Source organism: Haliotis rufescens, unplaced genomic scaffold, assembly GCF_023055435.1.
Source record: "Haliotis rufescens isolate VD_foot unplaced genomic scaffold, xgHalRufe1.0.p SCAF_3, whole genome shotgun sequence".
Classification (NCBI taxonomy): Eukaryota; Metazoa; Mollusca; class Gastropoda; order Lepetellida; family Haliotidae; genus Haliotis; species Haliotis rufescens.
In genome coordinates this window covers 14,754,533-14,773,989 of record NW_025964001.1, presented here as the reverse complement: position 1 = coordinate 14,773,989, position 19,457 = coordinate 14,754,533, and the positions used below count along the sequence as shown (strand labels likewise).

General features: G+C 38.0%; 1 protein-coding gene across 2 annotated transcripts in view; it reads right to left on the bottom strand.

Moving 5' to 3' along the window:
• LOC124134855 (egl nine homolog 1-like) overlaps nucleotides 1–19,457 on the bottom strand; it is a 32,230-nt gene that overhangs the window by 4,444 nt on the left and 8,329 nt on the right. Inside the window, exons 2-3 of one of the 2 annotated variants that reach the window (XM_046499922.2) lie at nucleotides 17,279–18,272; nucleotides 11,010–11,129 (exon numbers count right to left, since the gene is read on the bottom strand). In XM_046499922.2, the coding sequence (XP_046355878.1) occupies nucleotides 11,010–11,129; nucleotides 17,279–18,193 (1,035 nt within the window). In that variant the 5' untranslated portion in view covers nucleotides 18,194–18,272. Of the gene's footprint in view, nucleotides 1–11,009; nucleotides 11,130–17,278; nucleotides 18,429–19,457 lie in introns of those variants that run through there. The other variant, XM_046499921.2, reaches the window with a different exon arrangement.

Sequence of the window (19,457 nt, the reverse complement as noted above, 5' to 3'; positions counted from 1 at the left end):
TATATATATATATATATATATATATATATAAAAAATAAAATCTGCAACCAAAACATAAATACATGTGGCCTATGGTGACTATGCATACCATGAGTTTCTGAACCTATTTTTGTCACCAGCTTATACATAAAAATGCATACCAGCCTGTCTAACACTAATGCAAGAAATTGTACCTTGCCTGCATACACCATGTTAATCATCCAAACTCACTTTATACTCTCACACAGACATCAAGTAGGCTCCATTAGAAACTGAGGCTACTAAAAAGGTCTCATCCTGGCAACATAGGTTTGCAATTTCATCATTCTCTCAGCAAGCCACATGCTAAATATTTATAGAAGACATCAATAAAGTTACAAGGACACTAATTCACCTTATGACTTGGTTAGACATGTTGGGGATGACATAAGGTTAAGGAGAGGTTGCGGCCACTCCCAAAGATTGTGTAAACTAGCTCTCTACTTCTGCTCATAAATTTTAAAGTGTACTGGGATTGGTCTGAATTCGGTAATTGTGGATCGCAAAACAAGCTACTTTGAACAGGAGAGAATCAGGTTAAGAGACCTGCCTACCTACCATGAAGTAGAAATGTTCCCTGAAAATGCTAACGATCCTCCATATCTGTGTGGTTCTTTGGTCCCATGTTTCTTATATCAGGCCTAACATTTTCACAAAAGGATGTCACATGACTGGATAGCATACTTCTGATAGGAATACTAAGCTGTCTCATATTGCTATGAAACTCAATTTACATAAATGTGTACTAATATTCATTTGAACTATAAAGATAAGATAAGATAGTATTTATTGCAGAAGATTATGGAACAGATGCAATATTGAAATGACAAAACATTAAGATTCCTACATACACTCATAACACATACTGTAAACTAGGTTTATAACGAACACGCTTATAACAAACTGACCTATATAACAATCTTATATATGGCGTATATATATGTTTATAACAAACCATGTTTATTACGAACGAATATTAGTGGTCCCTTTGAGTTCGTTATAACCATAGTTTACAGTATACTGTATTCATACATACCTTTAAACACAAAGAAATCATTTAAAGAGAATATCAGTATTTCAAATTTGATGAGACTATTATGACTATACACACAAAGTCAAAGGATGATTATGATCAACGGGTATTTATTGTTGAAATTATAGATATGGAAACACAAGCAATTGAGGTTGATGGCTTCATTATTTGAGAGGAAGAGGCAAAATAATTGTTTTCAATATTGTGGATAATACTGGATATTTACATTTTGTGTGGATAATTTTGCAATGAGCATATTTCTTGTTTGGTACTGTGAAGTAGGTAGAGTTTTTCCTCATCAGTGGTTGAACATGTAGTGGGATGAGTGGTTAAAATGAATCTTAAAATGCCAGTTCCATTTCAAAATCACATTCGTACAACACCATCTCCAAACAACCTGTCAGATTTAATCCATCCTCGACACTATCCCTCTCCAAGGTTAAGCAGAACCAGGTATAATTTATTTGTATGCAAGCCAACCTATACTGCTGCTTTTCAACATTTCTTATGTGTTTCAAGTAGTCAAGTTTTTGGGAAAATTTATTGTAGATCCATACGTGAAATTTATTGGTGGGCCTGTTAAGCCTTGTGTAAGGTCATAAATTACCCTTGCCGTACAAGGCGACTATGCTTGTCGTAAGAGGCAACTAACGGGATCTGGTGGTGGGGCTTGCTGACATGGTAAGTGCATGTCATTGTATCCCAATTGCATGGCTCGATGCTCATGATGTCAATCACAGGATTGTCTGGTCCAGACTCGATTATTTACAGACCGCAGTCATGTAGCTGGAATACTGCTGAGTTCGGCGTTAAACAACAAACAGAAACATAAATTCATGATTTTATATCTTCCCAATCACCAACACATGACTCTTTCTGTTCATGTTGTTACTAGTAAGACAGCTTGTCCCAAAATGACACTCTCAATTTCAACACATTAAAGGAAAATATTTAGTAAAAGTTCACACCTCAGCATCACCCCTACAAACACATGCATGGAGATTCTGCAATGTAATAAACGTAATGTTGCCTATCAAAGATAACCTTCACCCTTGGGATTCTTATCTGTTTACCCCAACATGTGAAACACTTATCTGCAAGCCTTGGCAGGCCTGGGATTGCGCCTAGGTGTTGAGCAGGTTGACATTGAATCGTCCACCTGTGCTGCTGAGACAACTCAGTCACAAGGTGCTGACATTCTAACAAGGAGGTGCCTCAGTGTAGCTTCTAGAACAGGTTATATCTTGTAAACATGCTCCTGATAAGATTTATCTAAATCCTATGTAACTGTGTACTTTACTTTTAAGTACCTGTGATAAATTACAGTGATCGTCATTGTTGTCTTTATGCTTTAGACTATGCACAGTGACTACCTTTTTTGTCAAAACAGTTGACATGTTGATTGGGTGGTTACAGAATGTGACCTGGGCCCACTTGCACAAAACGATCTTAGCGCTAAGACTATCGTAAGCCTATGTTAAAGTATGGGAGTTAAGATCATCTTAGCGCTAAGATCCCTTTGTGCATGTGGGCCTTGGATATTGTGTCGCACCATGACAGCAGGGATAGGTCAGCGGTAGAAACTAACAGCTTTCGTCCACTAGTCCTTATAATGATAACATATAGCCAAACCCTTAAAAGGGGCCAATTTCTACCAGTCCTTAAGATACCTTAACTATTGGACAGTTTGGCAAGGATCCTATACTCTCAGATCCTATTATTTACAGGTCACAGAATTGATATAAAACACTTTCATTGTTAAATGAGGACATGCTAACAAGCAACAGCCACAGATACCTGGATTGATATGACCAATAGGTGAACAATAACATTTCAACTCGTTTAATCAAACTCCCTGCTATTATTCAAGTGAAACAAAAGTTTGAACAGTATTCCAGTTAACATGGTTAATGATGAGTTATATCACGGCAGGTCAGCTTAATGTGAGAAGAAAGCCCAAAGTGATGCAGGTCTTTGACGTTTACCACTTTGGTGAAACCCACGAGTACAGATATGGTGCTGACAAACTTAAAATAATCGGGGCGAACTGGGATTCAAAACCATGATCATAGGTTTATGGCATGCCCAAGGGACACAACTCTGCACAGCAAAAAACAGCACCTTCAACTGGGCCACCTGCATACATAGTCTTGAAAATTTTAACCTTCTTTACTTGAGATGCAACGATACGGGGATCGCGATACAATTCATATCCCAATACAGTACGATCGCAACTGGGATACGATGACGACATGCATCAACCATGTCAGCGAGTCTGACCACCCGATCCCATTAGTCGCCTCTTACAACAAGCATAAATGCTTTTTACAGCAAGCATGGGTTGCTGAAGACCTATTTTATCTGTGATCCTCGTTCGTGAACTGAGATATATTGCGAACTCATGTCTGTATTGCGATACATATTGCCAGTAAATTTTTTTAGTTATGTAGCTTGAAGACAAAAACAAATGAGACATTGTCACTGTGGTGATGTTCAAACAGAAACACTTTCGGACGCCGTTCCTGGAGAAAATAATTGTAAGTGAAAATAATGTTTGCAGCTGCCAGCAGACATGTGAAATTTCTTGTTCCTCCTGTATATTATATTTCACCTTAACATCAGTTACAGCAGCGACATACTGCTATGTTTACTTCCTCTTTCAAACTGTCCTTCATTTTGTTTAGACCAAACTAACGCCATATGTCAAATTTTCCCATTTTGTTGGAAACCATTTCTTAGTTGAGAGGCTCTTCTGTAACCATAGTTATGCTAAATCAAGGAAGCGTCCTACAAATATTAATCTGAAATTATCTGTACCAGGAATATCATAGTTTATTTCATTACCGATAAAAATCAAAGAATTACACAAATTTGCATATATTGTCAAAATACGACAATCATAATACGACCCGTGAAAATCCCGAAAAGAATAGGTCTTCAGCAACCCATCCTTGCTGTAACAGGCGACTAACGGGAACGGGTGGTCAGGCTCGCTGACTTGGTTGATGCATGTCATCGATCCCAATTGCGTGGATCGATGCTCATGATGTCAATCACTGGATTGTCTGGGCCGGACTCGATTATTTACAGACCACCGTCATATAGCTGGATTATTGCTGAGTGCAGCGTTAAACAACAAACCAAACCAACAAACAATCATAATACATAATGATATTGTTGCAGTTTGTACAAGAAATACCGTGCAGTCTAAACTCACAAATAGGCAGAAAGATAATTGCACCGTAAACACAATAACGATCACAGGACACTTGTAACATCAGCAGCCTGTCTTAACACAACTGTAAAGAATCTCTAGCCAAAACAGTTGCAGATTTACACAGAGTGGCTTCCTGTGATCTCTACATCTGTCAAGGACAGCACTGCACAACCCACTACGTAAACATCCAAGTATGTGCCTCTTGTTGGTGCAGTGCACCATGGGATTGATGGAGCAGACGTCATGGAGATATAAACTATCTACATGGGGAGGTTAGCCTCTCAGCTCCCCCTGATACGAACCAACCGCTACCCACCACCCTGTCAACGCAGCTGTTGTGATAACCCTCCTGCTACCACTGCTGCACTTTCCACCTATAATCACCACATCAAAAGATTTCCACACAAAACACAATCCTCAAATTACAGATATAGGTTTGTAAGCTGAAAGCGCTCTCTAGTGCAAATCAATTGACTTGAACGTGTTCAAGTGATGAAATTATGTGCTGATGACCTTTATCAATGCACAACTTGATCATTAGGTGCTGGATATGACGTCATCAAGTAATCAATATACATGGTATAATAATATACAAGCTATGGTATTGTACTGCCCTGTGCTGAACAGTATTGTATTGTATTGTATCATACTGTATTGTATGCATTTTAATGATACTTAATACCAAACTGCTTTCATTGATTTTACTCTCATAACTTCCGCCACCTGGAATACTGTTAAAAGCAGCATTAAGCTTAAACTCACTCATAACCTCCGGGTGGTTTCTGTACATTTACCTGTTTACTGTATTATTAACCTGCTAAATTCCAAGAAGAATGTAATCTGCATGATATGACAGTACAGAAAGTGCAGAAAGTGAGCTCTCTTTACAATGAAGGACTACTTTTGAGGGCCTAAGGTTAAAAAAACCCTTTGCATTATTTATAGCAACTGTAATACTGTATTCGATGTAATAAGCGCCCATGGCGATATTTGCTAATATATTGGCCAGTGAACAATCCCAATTAGCACCCCTTCAGATTGATCAATGTACACAAGACTTATTTATGCACCCTTAATTATGGGCCAGTAAATTCTGGAAAAATACATCGGTCGTATATAAACATTTCAGGCTGTCAGCATAAACCACGAAATTTATCGTTCAACTCTGGGTTATTTCACCAAAATAATATTCTAATAAGAGCCCCCTATTTCTAATTTTGAGAGCACCCTGGGCGCTTATTACGTCGAATACGGTATGTCCAAATAAAAATCATGTTAGTTTTTATAACAAGCCAAGGATACAGTGTAGAGTCACTTCTTATGTAAGCTCTTCAAGCAGTAATCCGGTAAACTGGATTTTAGACTACATGTACCAAAGTTTCACTGTACATACAGATATGGCCCCTTCTCATAGTCTTTGCCAGCGTTTCATTCCATGGGACCAAAGTTATGTTTTGGTGTTTTTTCAGTAGATTTTAGTATTACAAATTGACTATGCTTAACTGTTTATTTTAACCATTGCAATTTGTGTCCGTATGCAGATCCAGAGGGGCGCTGTATGCAGATCTAGCAAGGGGTGATATGCAGATCTAGCAAGGGGTGGTATGTAGGTCCAGGAAGGTGGTGGTATGCAGATCTAGAAAGGGGTGGTATGCAGATCCGGGAGGGGGTTACACAGATCTAGGAAGGGGTGGTATGTAGATCCAGGAAGGTGGTGGTATGCAGATCTAGAAAGGGGTGGTAAGCAGATCCGGAAGGGGGTTACACAGATCTAGGAAGGGGTGGTATGTAGATCCAGGGAGGTGGTGGTATGTAGATCTAGAGGGGGTCGATATAGGGTACAAGGGTGTACATCCCCTCCGGTTTCAATCATTCTAAATATAAATGACTACAAAAGGCATATTTCACATCATTTCCATTCCTGTAATACTTAATGTCGCCTCTCCCTTTCCAACAAGCTGAATTAACAGCTCGGTGCCATGTGCGAAACAGAGATATCACCATAATTAAGAGAATCATAAATTTATGATTAAAGAGGAAGTACAGCACACAGCCTGGAGTCCACTTCCAGTCTAGGTCAAGATGTTGTGAAACTGAGTCACTGATAGAGAGTTCAACGTTAAGAGGGTCCAGGGGTCATTGAGTATTTTTATTATAGTATTTGAATCTTAGATCCCTAAAAACTTAAAATAGTTAACATCATTAGGGTCACGACAACACAGTTGCAGATAAACATGATAAAGGAAGTATATATTTTGGAGGGACTTTAATTATACTTGATCGGAGTAAGAGAACCCATTCAACCATGTTAACTGCTATATTGGTATTCTATGTGTCACAAATTAGGTGTTAGCACATAATCAAGGTGTGCTTTAAATGATTTGAATCAAACTTGCTAGGACTGCCAACTGGCCCTATCTTCATCCTAAATTTAATACAGATGTTTATTGGCTGTAGTTACCTTAGATACTAGTGACAAGAGTCATCAGAAAGATGACATATCCCCCCGGGAGCTGTCTGTAAAGTAACCACTAGTAAATGTGCAATTCTGTATGTAATGAGTCAACAGTTGAACGTTCTTTAAGAAGCATACATTGTTTACCCACTGAATGGTTTTCGAATTCTGCCCCGGAAACGAACCCGTTCCCCAATGGAGTCTAGGTCCAACTTCTTTCCATAAAAATTGTAAAAAATAAAAATTCGTAAAAACAAAATATCAAAAGGCACCACTTCGGTATGTGCCTGATAGCTTTGCCAAGTTTCGCTCAAAAACACTGAATGGTTTTCGAATTCTGCCCCGGAAACGAACCCCATCCCCCAATGGAGTCTATGTCTAACTTCATTCCATAAAAATTGAAAAAAATAAAAATTAGAAAAATCCCAAAATATCAAAAGGCACCACTTCAGTATGTGCCTGATAGCTTTGCCAAGTTTCGCTCAAATACACTGAATGGTTTTCTATTTCGTCCCGGAAACGAACCCCATCCCCAATTGAGTCTATGTCTAACTTCATTCCATAAAAATTGAAAAAAATAAAATAGAAAAATCCCAAAATATCAAAAGGCACCACTTCAGTATGTGCTTGATAGATGTGCCTAGTTTCGATCAAATACACTGAATGGTTTTCGAATTCTACCCTGGAAACGAACCCCATCCCCAATTGAGTCTATGTCCAACTTCATTCCATAAAAATTGAAAAAAAATAAAAATTAGAAAAATCCCAAAATATCAAAAGGCACTTCATGCCCATTGTATGCCGGGGGGATAAAAATGAATGTTTACATTGACTAGCAGCATAATATGTAGACTGTTCAGAATCCCATATGTCCCAAGGACAACAAACATGCATATGAGCATGATGAGTATTGTATGTGAAGGTAATTAATTAATACAAAACAAAATGACACATCTAACAGCATATGTTATACATTCTCTCCAGACCCGTGAAGATCCGGGGTAGAACTGGTCTTGCCATAACAGGCGAATAACGGGATCGGGTGGTCCGGCTCGCTGACTTGGTTGATGCATGTCATCGATCCCGATTGCATGGATCGATGTTCATGATGTCAATCACTGGATTGTCTGGTCCAGACTTGATTATTTACAGACCGCCGTCATATAGCTGGAATACTGCTGAATGTGGCGTTAAACAACAAACAAACAAACAAACATTCTTTCCACCCCCCTCCCTCAGTGAAGTCTTGTCAGTGCTTCAGTACAATCAAATATCAGCAGTGCCACAGTTACCCTCAATCGTGGGTTAGTAGGGTGCTCATGGTGGAACGTGTAATGCAGCCTCACCTGACAATAGGTTATCAGTAGGCTGTGATCAGCCTGTACTTAAGAAATAAACAACTCGTGGTCGTTGTTTATAATACAATAAAACAGTGCAGGACTGGACCCCTTATGGTTTATTTTCCCTGCACTGTTTTATTCTAAAATAAACAACGCTCCCCTCATGGTTTATTCTCCCTGCACTGTTTTATTGTAAGATAAACAATGACCACGAGTTGTTTATTTCTTCTATTTGATATCAACAATATGTACAGCCTCTTTAAGGATGTTGATAAAATGTACAAGCTTTAAATATATTTACCCAAATTTTAATAATGACGAGTCCCTGAAAAAAATCTGACCTTGAAAATGTCGGGCAATTCCATTTTACGAACAGGTGGGTTAAGTTTGGTATTTCCTGCATATTCTCACAATCCTCTTGTTGATTATCTGTACCTTTTCTCCTTGTACCGATTGTCACATCTCTCCCACTTTTGGATGCAATAGTTTGGCCACTGTGTTTATCTGCATAGCCCAGGTACATCTATGGTGAAAAACTTACTGGACACTTCCCTCTCAAAAAAAATGTGTCCAATATATGACGTCATCAAGTTGCGACCAAATATTCGAATCTCCAGATATTGACATCAACATAGAACAATGTTTTATCGTGAAATAAACCATGCTTCATTTTTCATTGTTCTTTGTGATTTATCACCTAGCTGTCTCATATTAGTCTATATAGAAAAGCTAACAAGAATTATTTACTGAAAATAATTCCAAAATAGAAGGTTGGGCTTGCAGACTCAAACGTATTTTGGCACCAACACAAAATTCCCCAATTTCACATAATAACCTCATGGGTAGATATTTTGGCAGCCTTTAGGATATATTTATGTAATACAAGTTTATTAACAGATACAGGCTTGGGAACAAGTGCATTTCTCTCTACTACGAGTCCGTGACGCGGGCATTTAACAAAATCCTCCTGCATTCCTTGATAAATAGGATTACACAAATTGAGTATCAAAAGGTTAGAAAACTACTAGAAAAATGTGTCTGGTGACGACACTGGATTAAATCAAAGTCCACCATGAACAGATGGTTATTTCTGTATCCCTGGCACCATCTCAAAACAGTTTGAAGAGGAATCTGTTTTCGACCTACTTTCGTCAGATATGAGGCATGACCTGTTTACATGGGATGTATGGTGCTGCAACTTGGAGCATACTATTTCTGTCAAACTAGTTTATTCTTGTGTCAAAAGCAAACATCAAGCAAACACGCAATCTAATAATAACCCTGGTGTGACCCTCAAGGGCTTGATGAATGGTGGGCTTGTTAGCAGCTGGCCCAGTTACACCAGAAATACATCATGGCAAGTTGGCCTTGACTTCATCAATGTTCATTCATCAGCTAAACTTCCAAGACAAGCACCATGTCAGACACTTGACATCTATCTTTATCATATCATGCCATGAATATACCCCACAGCAAGCCAAATTGGTATATGAGAATGATTAGAAACCCTTGTTTATCCAACCACTCTTGCAATCTTCCACTTCATAGATATTTACTAGTACTACTCGTGAAGGTTAGGGACAACACGACTCGTCATACAACTATAGTTTGTCTTCGGCATGACAGATTAACTGTGGTAAAACGAAAGAACAGGATGGTCCTTAACGTTTTTGTGTGGTATACTATCAAATAATGAACTTTAGTTGTGTATTCCACCACAAGATGTCTCAGAGTTATCGTGGCAGTGAGGATTATTCTACCACTCCTACTGTCCAGCAGTCTATGAAACTAAGGGATCCTTATCACAACTTTAATGTTTATGCATACAGATTGGCCAGACTCATGAAGGAATTCTCCCAACTTTGTTGTACAGTGTGATCAACCAAGAAAATCATCTGATGGCATAAGCTACCTCAAAGTGGTAACCGAAATCATCAAGTTTGCAAATGTAAACAGTGAAATGTGGGTGCAAACAGTGTCATGTGAACGTGAACAGTGACATGTGGACGTCAACAGTGACATGTGGGTGTGAACAGTGTCATGTGGATGTGAACAGTGATATGTGGATGTGAACAGTGACATGTGGATGTGAACAGTGTCATGTGGACATCAACAGTGACATGTGGGTGTGAACAGTGTCATGTGGATGTGAACAGTGTCATGTGGATGTGAACAGTGATATGTGGATGTAAACAGTGACATGTGGATGTGAACAGTGTCATGTGGACGTCAACAGTGTCATGTGGATATCAACAGTGCCATGTGGATGTCAACAGTGCCATGTGGATGTCAACAGTGCCATGTGGATGTCAACAGTGACGTGTTGGTGTAAACAGGGCAATGTGGGAGTAAACAGTGCCATGTGGACGTAAACAGCGTCATGTGGATGTGAACAGTGCAATGTGGGAGTAAACAGCGTCATGTGGATGTGAACAGTGCAATGTGGGAGTAAACAGTGCCATGTGGATGTCAACAGTGACATGTGGGAGTAAACAGTGCAATGTGGGAGTAAACAGTGCCATGTGGATGTCAACAGTGCCATGTGGATGTCAACAGTGACATGTGGATGTGAACAGTGTCATGGGGATGTGAAAAGTGACATGTAGATGTGAACAGTGACATGTGGATGTGAACAGTGGCATTTAGATGTGAACAGTGACATGTGTTTGTACACAGTGCAATATGGATGTAAACAGTGCCATTTGGGTGTAAACAGTGTCATGTGGGTGTAAACAGTCACATGTAGATGTGAACAGAGCCAGTGGGATGTAAACAATGCCATGTAGTTAAAAAATGGTATGTAGTGTAAACAGTGTAATGTAAACGTGAACAGTAAAATGTAAACAGTGACCTGTCTTTTTGTTAGTTTTTTGTGAACACCACTCTGGGCAATATTGCAGCTGCGAACAGCTGCTGGTGACATGTGAATATTATCTTATGACTTACCCGCACATCCCAGTTTTCATTGAGGTAGTAGATGCAAGTCACACAACGACCATCCCCATTTGGATTGTCCACGTGACGAACATAACCCGTATCGTTACCAGGGTAACAGGCAACCATTGCCTGAAACACAAAATAAGTTATTTCAAATTTCATTTCAGTTTATCTGTATGCAAATCTGAAGAGGATATAATAACATAAAGCATGATAAAATATCATAATAACCACTGATAACTATACCACAGGTTCATATTCCTAAAGCTATTCATACACCCAGCGATTTATCTCGAATTCCAAACTAAAGCCCTTGACAGGAAAACTGGGAAAACATCCTCATTGTTTTTTAAAGTAAGACCAAGGGGTATTCCAACATGGCATTAAGGCAACAGTGTAAAAATATATTCAAGCCTCTTGAGCCTTGTATCTATCATTCTACTATCATTCTTCTGGTGCGTTTATCAGTGAAATACAAGTCACCTCTACACAGACACAACATGAATTGGGGAAATTTTAATTTCAAGTTAGAAATATGGACTGATATTTGGGGCAGACACTGACTTGGGGCCCCTGAGCAAAATATTGTGAAATATTACCCCTAATTGAAATTGTACATTTTTACATGTTCCAGGAATCAGTAACCATAAAAACAGAGTAAAACAGTACTTTCCATACTATAGTTACTACCTCAATAAATTTTATATCAATGTTCAGGTGACTTCATTATTCAGGAGTGCAATCAGTGTTTGAAGTACCTCTCCTAGAACCACACAGTAAACATAAATGCAGTAACCACACACCACCACACCGGTGGGCTGATGCACTGTGTTGACATCAGCTGGATGACATAATCCTACGATCTAACTACCATTCAACACAAAGTGTGGACTTATTCACCTGAAACATGGTCTCCTTATTCAATTCGTTATGAAGCTCACTGAATGTATTAAACAGCCCAGTTATTACAAGAACAGAAAAGATGAATCATGTTTTTATGTGACAATTATTCTCACATTCACATCATTTATCATACAAGGTTCCTCTGCAGGATTATGCGAACAGGAAAATAATGGTATCTGTTGGGGTCATTTACAGATAAATATGCAAATAAACAAGAGTCATCAGGAGAGGACATATCACCCCTGTATCATTGTGTATGGAGCAATTCGAATATGGAGTTATAACTCATTACCCACTTTTGGTTCATTGCCATTGGATACCTTCAGAAATATAATACTATGCACATTCAAGGAAAATTTGTAATGTTTAGGTCCTGTTTGTGAGAGAGATAAATTTTGATAAGCGTTTAAGATTGACATTATATTACAAAGAGGTTATCACACTTGTGTGTTTTGGGAAGTGCATTTCCTGTATCTCGCGGGATAACCTATATTATTAGTATACATATATATACATGAATATGAGAAACTAATGTTGTTATGTACTAAACCATGATCATATTGTACCTCCTCTGGTGTCCAGAGCTCCAGATAAGCTTTTGGTGCTGTGGGTATTTTACCCATGCATTTTAAAATCATTGGGTATCAGTAATTCTATCTGCGTATTCAAATTTCTGTTTCCCACTAGTTTTTACACATGTGGGTATTTAAGTTAAATATTTAAAAACACTATTCATCTAGTCCCTGCAAACTGGTGTCGTGTGGGTTCGAGAGCTTTATAGGACTCAAAAATACCACGATACTTCCACAAGAAACTGTGATGGCAAATGATCATGATGTAACTGTCATCGTGGAGTTTGGCAAGGTTGACGGAATGCCCGTTTATAATTTAAAAAATAAGTTGCTGATTTGTGAATCGAATACGCAGGGTTACTTCACAATATTTTGATGATACGCACAAGTTTTATTTTTGTAGCGTATCTGTAATGTTCGTTGCGTATTTGATACGCTTGGATTATATTTTACTGTGTATTTCTGCATTTCTGATGCATATTTCACGCAGATACGCAGCTTATCTGGAGCTCTGGGTGTCTCACGAAAGTCGACACAGATGTTAGCATGATAAACAGTATTCTAGGGTTACTTCCTAACAAACTGCACTGGAATAGAAATTTGTGCTAACCCTCTAGCTTGAACATATTTGTTTGTTGTTTAACATAGCAGTCAGCTATATGATGCAGGCCTGTAAATAATCAAGTGATTGATATTATACACTGTATTGAGCAATGATCGAGTGAGTGAGTATGGTTTTACGCCGCTTTAAGCAATATTACAGCAATATCACGGCGGGGGACACCAGAAATGGGCTTCACACAATTTACCCATGTCGGGAATCGAACCCGGGTCTTCGGCGTGACGAGCGAACGCTTTAACCACTAGGCTACCCGACCGCCCCGTATTGAGCAATGATCCACCCCATTCGAGTGTGATGGCATGCCTTCAAACCAGGTCACTGAGCCTGACCACCCAATCCAGTAAGTCACCTCTTTGACCAGCACAGCTTGCTGGGGACCTATGCTATTAAACCTAGAAACCCCAGAGGGCTGCTAGCGTAAGTACGCTTGCCAAATGCAAAAAGCATCCTAACAATCAGTAGAGTTTCAGAAGACTTTTCATTTCAATCCCTGGAACAGATGTTGCACACAGAATAATCAATAAAGACTGTACACTACAACTGACCCGAACAGAAAAGGAAACATTCATCTTTGGAAAAAAAAGTTGTAGAATAAAATTTATTCAGTCTCCTTCTTCTCTACCATCCTTGTGTTGCTTCAGTTTGATTAAATATTGTTAATAAAATCTGTGAATAATTCACAAAACACCAGCATCCTTGATCATGTTGATTCACTTGGAAGCAAACGCTGACTTGTAGCTTCGGAACAATGCCATTAACCATGTAAACATCTTGGCCAGATGGTGCAGATTAAAGGATTCAGAAAAAAAGTTGAAAAATATTCCCCATGTGATTGTCAGCTGACACCTGAATGACGTAGTTTCCTCAAGACTAGGCTGCTCCTCACAAACAAACTCAAGGATGCACCAAGCCAGCTGCTATAAATATGACAATGTGCGTAGAATTTATGACAACATCAAGTTGAGATGCTGTACATGTCAAATTCTTCAGCCCTAGCATATTTTCAAAAGATCATAGTGGACAATGGAATGCTGCAGAGCGTTGTGCAACGTTGTGCAGTCGGAGGGTGCTCCAACCACATTTATTTGGTTATCACCTTGCAATGCATGTACTGAACAGTCACAGTATTACAAACTGCAGTCATCAGCACCATCGGTGGCAGATATGATTTTCATTGAATTTACATAGAAGAGTAATGTATCATTCCAATTTGAGAGATGGCTTCCCCTTGAAGTTCTGGAATTCAACATATTCAGTTACTACAGTTGTAGCATTTCAGCCTAGTCTGTATCACAGTCCCTGAACCATATTACTTTCCCTTCCGCCAAGCCCTTACTGTAATGGCATAGCACTAAATGAAGCAAGTCTAGAATTCCTGCAGCTTCTGAATCTTCCATCTCGACATACTCACTGGAGCTCCTTTCCAATTTAAAAGTAGTTGCTTGTTTCTATCAAAATTCTATATTTTCCGAGACTAAGAGTTAGTGTACATGGTGTAAATTTCAGACTTGTAGCCCTATCCTTGAAGCCATCTTGTCTTAGGTTTCTGATGGTCATCCAGGTCATAAATCCAAAAATAATAATTTAGAAACTATAAGTGCTTGACAGCCATGAGAATCCGTGCCCTGTTTATTGACAACTTAATCCATTACTTGTTACATGTGTTAGTAGCGGAATGATTAATCAAATAACTGGTTAAACAAACAATTGATTTGGACATTAAAAATGATTAGCGACTGCCAAAATATCTAATCAATAAAGCAATTACGTATATCATGTATATAGAGTTTGCTGTATCACAGTCCAAAGCTCACTCAACGATAACTTGACTTGCACAAGTCTCTAAGGAAATAATTATTAGTTAAAATAAATCATAATTCCTACGTTATATAAATAATAAGAACAAGCTGTCCCTATAACATGAATAAAAGACTGGCATCCTCAGAGGTCAGGTTATCTAGATCTGCCCATAAAAAGGATAGAATTACTTTACATCCATACAATCCTCATTCGGCATTGTTCAGTACAGCCTTGGAGCAAGGCTACACAATAACCCAACACTATTATTTGAAATCAAGAAGTGCAAAACCAAACAAAACACCTATATATATATGTCTTTATAATGATTGTATTTTATCATTTAAAAAAGAAAGAAAGATGACCCCATCATCATGATCATGTATATTGTGTGTAGAATTTGGTAACAAGAATAATATAGAACATGGTATACAGGTTATCAAGAGTTGTCTCCATGAAAAAAACCCAGCTCTGTCTACAGGGTCTTGTTGTGTGCATTGTATAACATGTATAATGGGAAAAGTATCATATCATACAGCCTGAGCAGAAAACTTTCTGATAATGAATACCACCCCAAACAAACATGTTACCTGAGATCATTTAGATCTTTTATACTGACAAGTGACTGATTGAATGAGTAGAGTTCACACCGTTTTTAGAAATATTACAGCTGGGGGGGGGGGCACAACATAAATGGGCTTCACACATTGTACCAATGTGGGGAATTGAACATAGTTCTTCAGCATGATGTACTGACAAGGATCAGATGACCTTACCATGCTTACCTGACAGAATAAGACAGGACACAGTGTGTCATGTATGAATACTTATAGCAATTTGAAACAGTGATTTTGCTGAACAGTTTCCAATAGGACGTTTTCATGATCTTTTAAATTTTTGATAGGCCATTCCTCCATCATGTTCGTATCACTACATATTTGGATACAATTTTAGGACATTCTGGATCATGTGGATAACAATCTGTCTTCACTTTATTCAGTACTTGTAGGTCAAGGGCCTTTTGTACAGACGAAATACAATTTAGGTGCAAACAGTATAAGATATAATACATTTCTTTGCTTTTTTAACAAAAGCAGTTTCAACATACTTGCATATGATAAATGTTGGAGTGTTTGTGTTCTTACAGCATTGGCATAAAACAAGTACTTTGCTGTATTCATAATGATAATAGGGTCTTGCAATGACTAGTGTATTAAACTTCAGAATATTTGGAAACATGTAGAATTTAGATTCTATGTAACTTTGCCTAAGATGGCTATAAGCATGATAAGCTGGACAAATTAACAAAAAGTGATATTCATTTTCAATATGGTTTAAGTTACAAACTTTACATTTTCTAAATTCACGAGGAATATTATAATGTTGTCCACGTTCAATTTCTAAATTGTGAAAACTAAGCTGAAAACAAGTCAATGTGGTTCTGAATTTATTTACAGTAATCATGGTAATACTACTTAAATAGTTCTCACATAAACTGTGCATGATAAGCGAATTTTGGGGCTTTCAGATAAATCACTATGCCAAACCTGAAAAAAGTCTTTTATAGTGTCAACTATGATCAATGTCCTAGCACAAGTAGAATTTGAACAAATCTCAGATGTGTAACATTGTGAACATATTGAATGTCAATCTAAAGCATTTATTATTATAAATAATTAGATACAAGAGCAAGACCAGTTACAGTAACTGTAAAACATGTCAACACCTTGTCATATGCATCTGTACAATTAATAGACCTAACTGTTGGTTCATAATGATATTTGGTCATGTTGGTAGAGAGAATCAAAATTCACTACATTTTGAGAATCATAAAGTACCAAACTATCCCATGTGTTCAATCATACACTCAGCATGCTCAAAGCAGTTTGAGTACATGACCTTAATTTAAAGAGATCACTTGAGAAAAGTATGTGCAAGTTGAACGTTGACAGTGTTCTAAATAAAGAGCGGTCCTGCTTGTGGTTCTTGTCAGACTTGAGGTTTGTTGACATTGTGTTTGGGTCTAGAGACCACTTAAATATTTAAATTTGAACATCAGGGTTTATGACAAGTAACTTTCATGCTGAAATTTGAACACTGATCAATACATTACAGTCTTGCATACACAGATAGACCAAGGAATGATGAGTTGTGTATGCCATGCATGATCAAGACATACATAAACTTTAAAGGTGACACTAAACATGCTTATGCTAAAGTGTACAATTGTATCTCATCTTCTACTGGAACCCCCTTTAAGTACAAACACGTGGCGGCTTTGACATGTTAGAAAATGGGTCACACATGAACTCATAACATAATTAGTCCAAACATTAATGTCAACTGAATTTCATGAACATGATAAATTCATGATGATGACTTACCTTCGTTCTCTCACTAATCCTATAGTGTTCCAGTTTACCAGAGCACTGTAGAATAATATCATCCATACAGGATATCAAAAACAAAATATCCTGACATCCATCCTCAGCACCATCTACCCAGGTTATCATATCACCTCTGATTCTTGTGGTATTACTGGTACTTTCAGAGTCAACAACTTGTCCATTCTTGAAAACACCCGATCGGTATAACTCTTTCACTTCATTGAGAATGTCTACGCCTTTTGATTCACCAAGAAATTTGTCAATCACACAAATACCATACTTGGTGAGACAATTTGTCACATATTCTGCTAATTCTTTAAAGCGTGACTTCAGAACAGTGACATAAGTCTCTGATGAATCTAGAGGGTTGGTGATGTGTTCTCTCATTGTGTCTCCACTGTCAGCTGAAGCACCAGAAGGTTGACTAAGGGAGCTGGCTGCTGTCTGCAATATATAGGCTTCTGAACTCCCTTCTTCTGGAACTGGTACTGATGCGTGACTGGTTTCATCTGCCTCTGCGCAACACAACTCGTCAGGTTTGTTGTCACGACTGTATACTTCCTTGACTGTTTTGTTTACACTGCGTGCGTGTGTTTCGGCACTCTTGCATTCGCCCCATTGGGCTGATGACCGGTCACCAACAGCTATGTCAGTCGGCATTGTAATACTGCTGCCACTGGTCGACTGGTCCGAGGGACAGACTATTTCCCCATGCACTGTTTTTTTGGACTCTTTCTTTTTGCTTTTACTTGCGCATCGTCTTTTATGTTCCCTCCAATCAGCCTTCTGGTGTTCTCTACAACAATACCAAGTCTTTCTACACCCTGTACACAGCGATAAATTATCTAGTGCACCACACAGTTGGCATACATTCCTATCGTCACGTAGACACTTGTGGGTATCGTCGGACATGATGTTTCAGCTACACATTCACACGAAGTTGGATTCCAAATCATTCCCGATACAGCTGAAGTTCAGACTCTTGATTTACCTGAAGAAAGCAGGACCACTTGTGAGAGAATACATAGGTCAAATGCAAACAATCGAGGCTGACAGTTGCAAAATAACTTCTTAAACATAGCTAAAAGGTTGTCGTAGAAATAACAAAAGTAAATATGACGTCACTTCCCGTCACTAAGTCCGCAGTGAAACAATACGTGGTCGTGATTGAGTAACAAATATGAAAATATATTATTTTTTTCGAAATGGGGTAACACAACGAACTAAGAAAATGCGTTTTACTAGCTATATGACACGTTGAAGTCTCAAACGAATATGATATATGATGATTTGTTGGAAGAAGGGTAGTTTAGGGATGTGAATTTAACTCACTATTTATATAGGCCAAAGTATAACCAAGAAAATGCGTAATTTGATTACCCGTGCGAGGCCTTATCGGTATTTGTCGTAAAGGCTCAAACGTAATGTTGGATAAATATTCCTTTCCCTAGGATTTTCAAAATTATATTTTGGAATACGTTCGACGTTCTGCTGCTGATGTATACAATGTCCTTGCATCTTCCAATGATATGTAGTGAGAGAATGTATGTTAACTGTGTTGCGTCACCAATCGGACAGTTTAAACCTGTGATTGATAGCATGAGCAACGGACCAAGCCGTCAACACATGGTCAGCTGATGACACATTGTAACCAAACAATCACCAGTACAAATTAACGCACTGTATAAATGTATTTACAGATATAAAATTTAGGTTGTTATGAAAAAGAATTCTTCCACAGTAGATCTAATTGGCAACGTAATTGTCACGTCCACCATGCATATAAATTTGTGGATTTTTTGTTGTTGTCTGTTTGTGGGTTAATTATTAAAAATACTAGGCGCTAAATATTGAGCTAAACATGACATTCTGCTGATGATTTCAGATCCCAACAGTACCAATAAGCACAATGAAGGGAGCAATTATACCTTGAAAAGGGGAATTAATATCACAAATTCAATTTATTGATAAATGATATCCCAATTTCGATATATATTTAGATCATCACAAACTAGTTTTTTCATATTATAAAATACATTTTAAGATGTTACAAAATGCATTATAACATACATGTATATACATTTATTAATATCTTAGAATAAAATTTGTGGTACCCATAAATGTACTTTATAATATACATTTTTTATCATAACATCGAATTTGTGATATCGTTAAA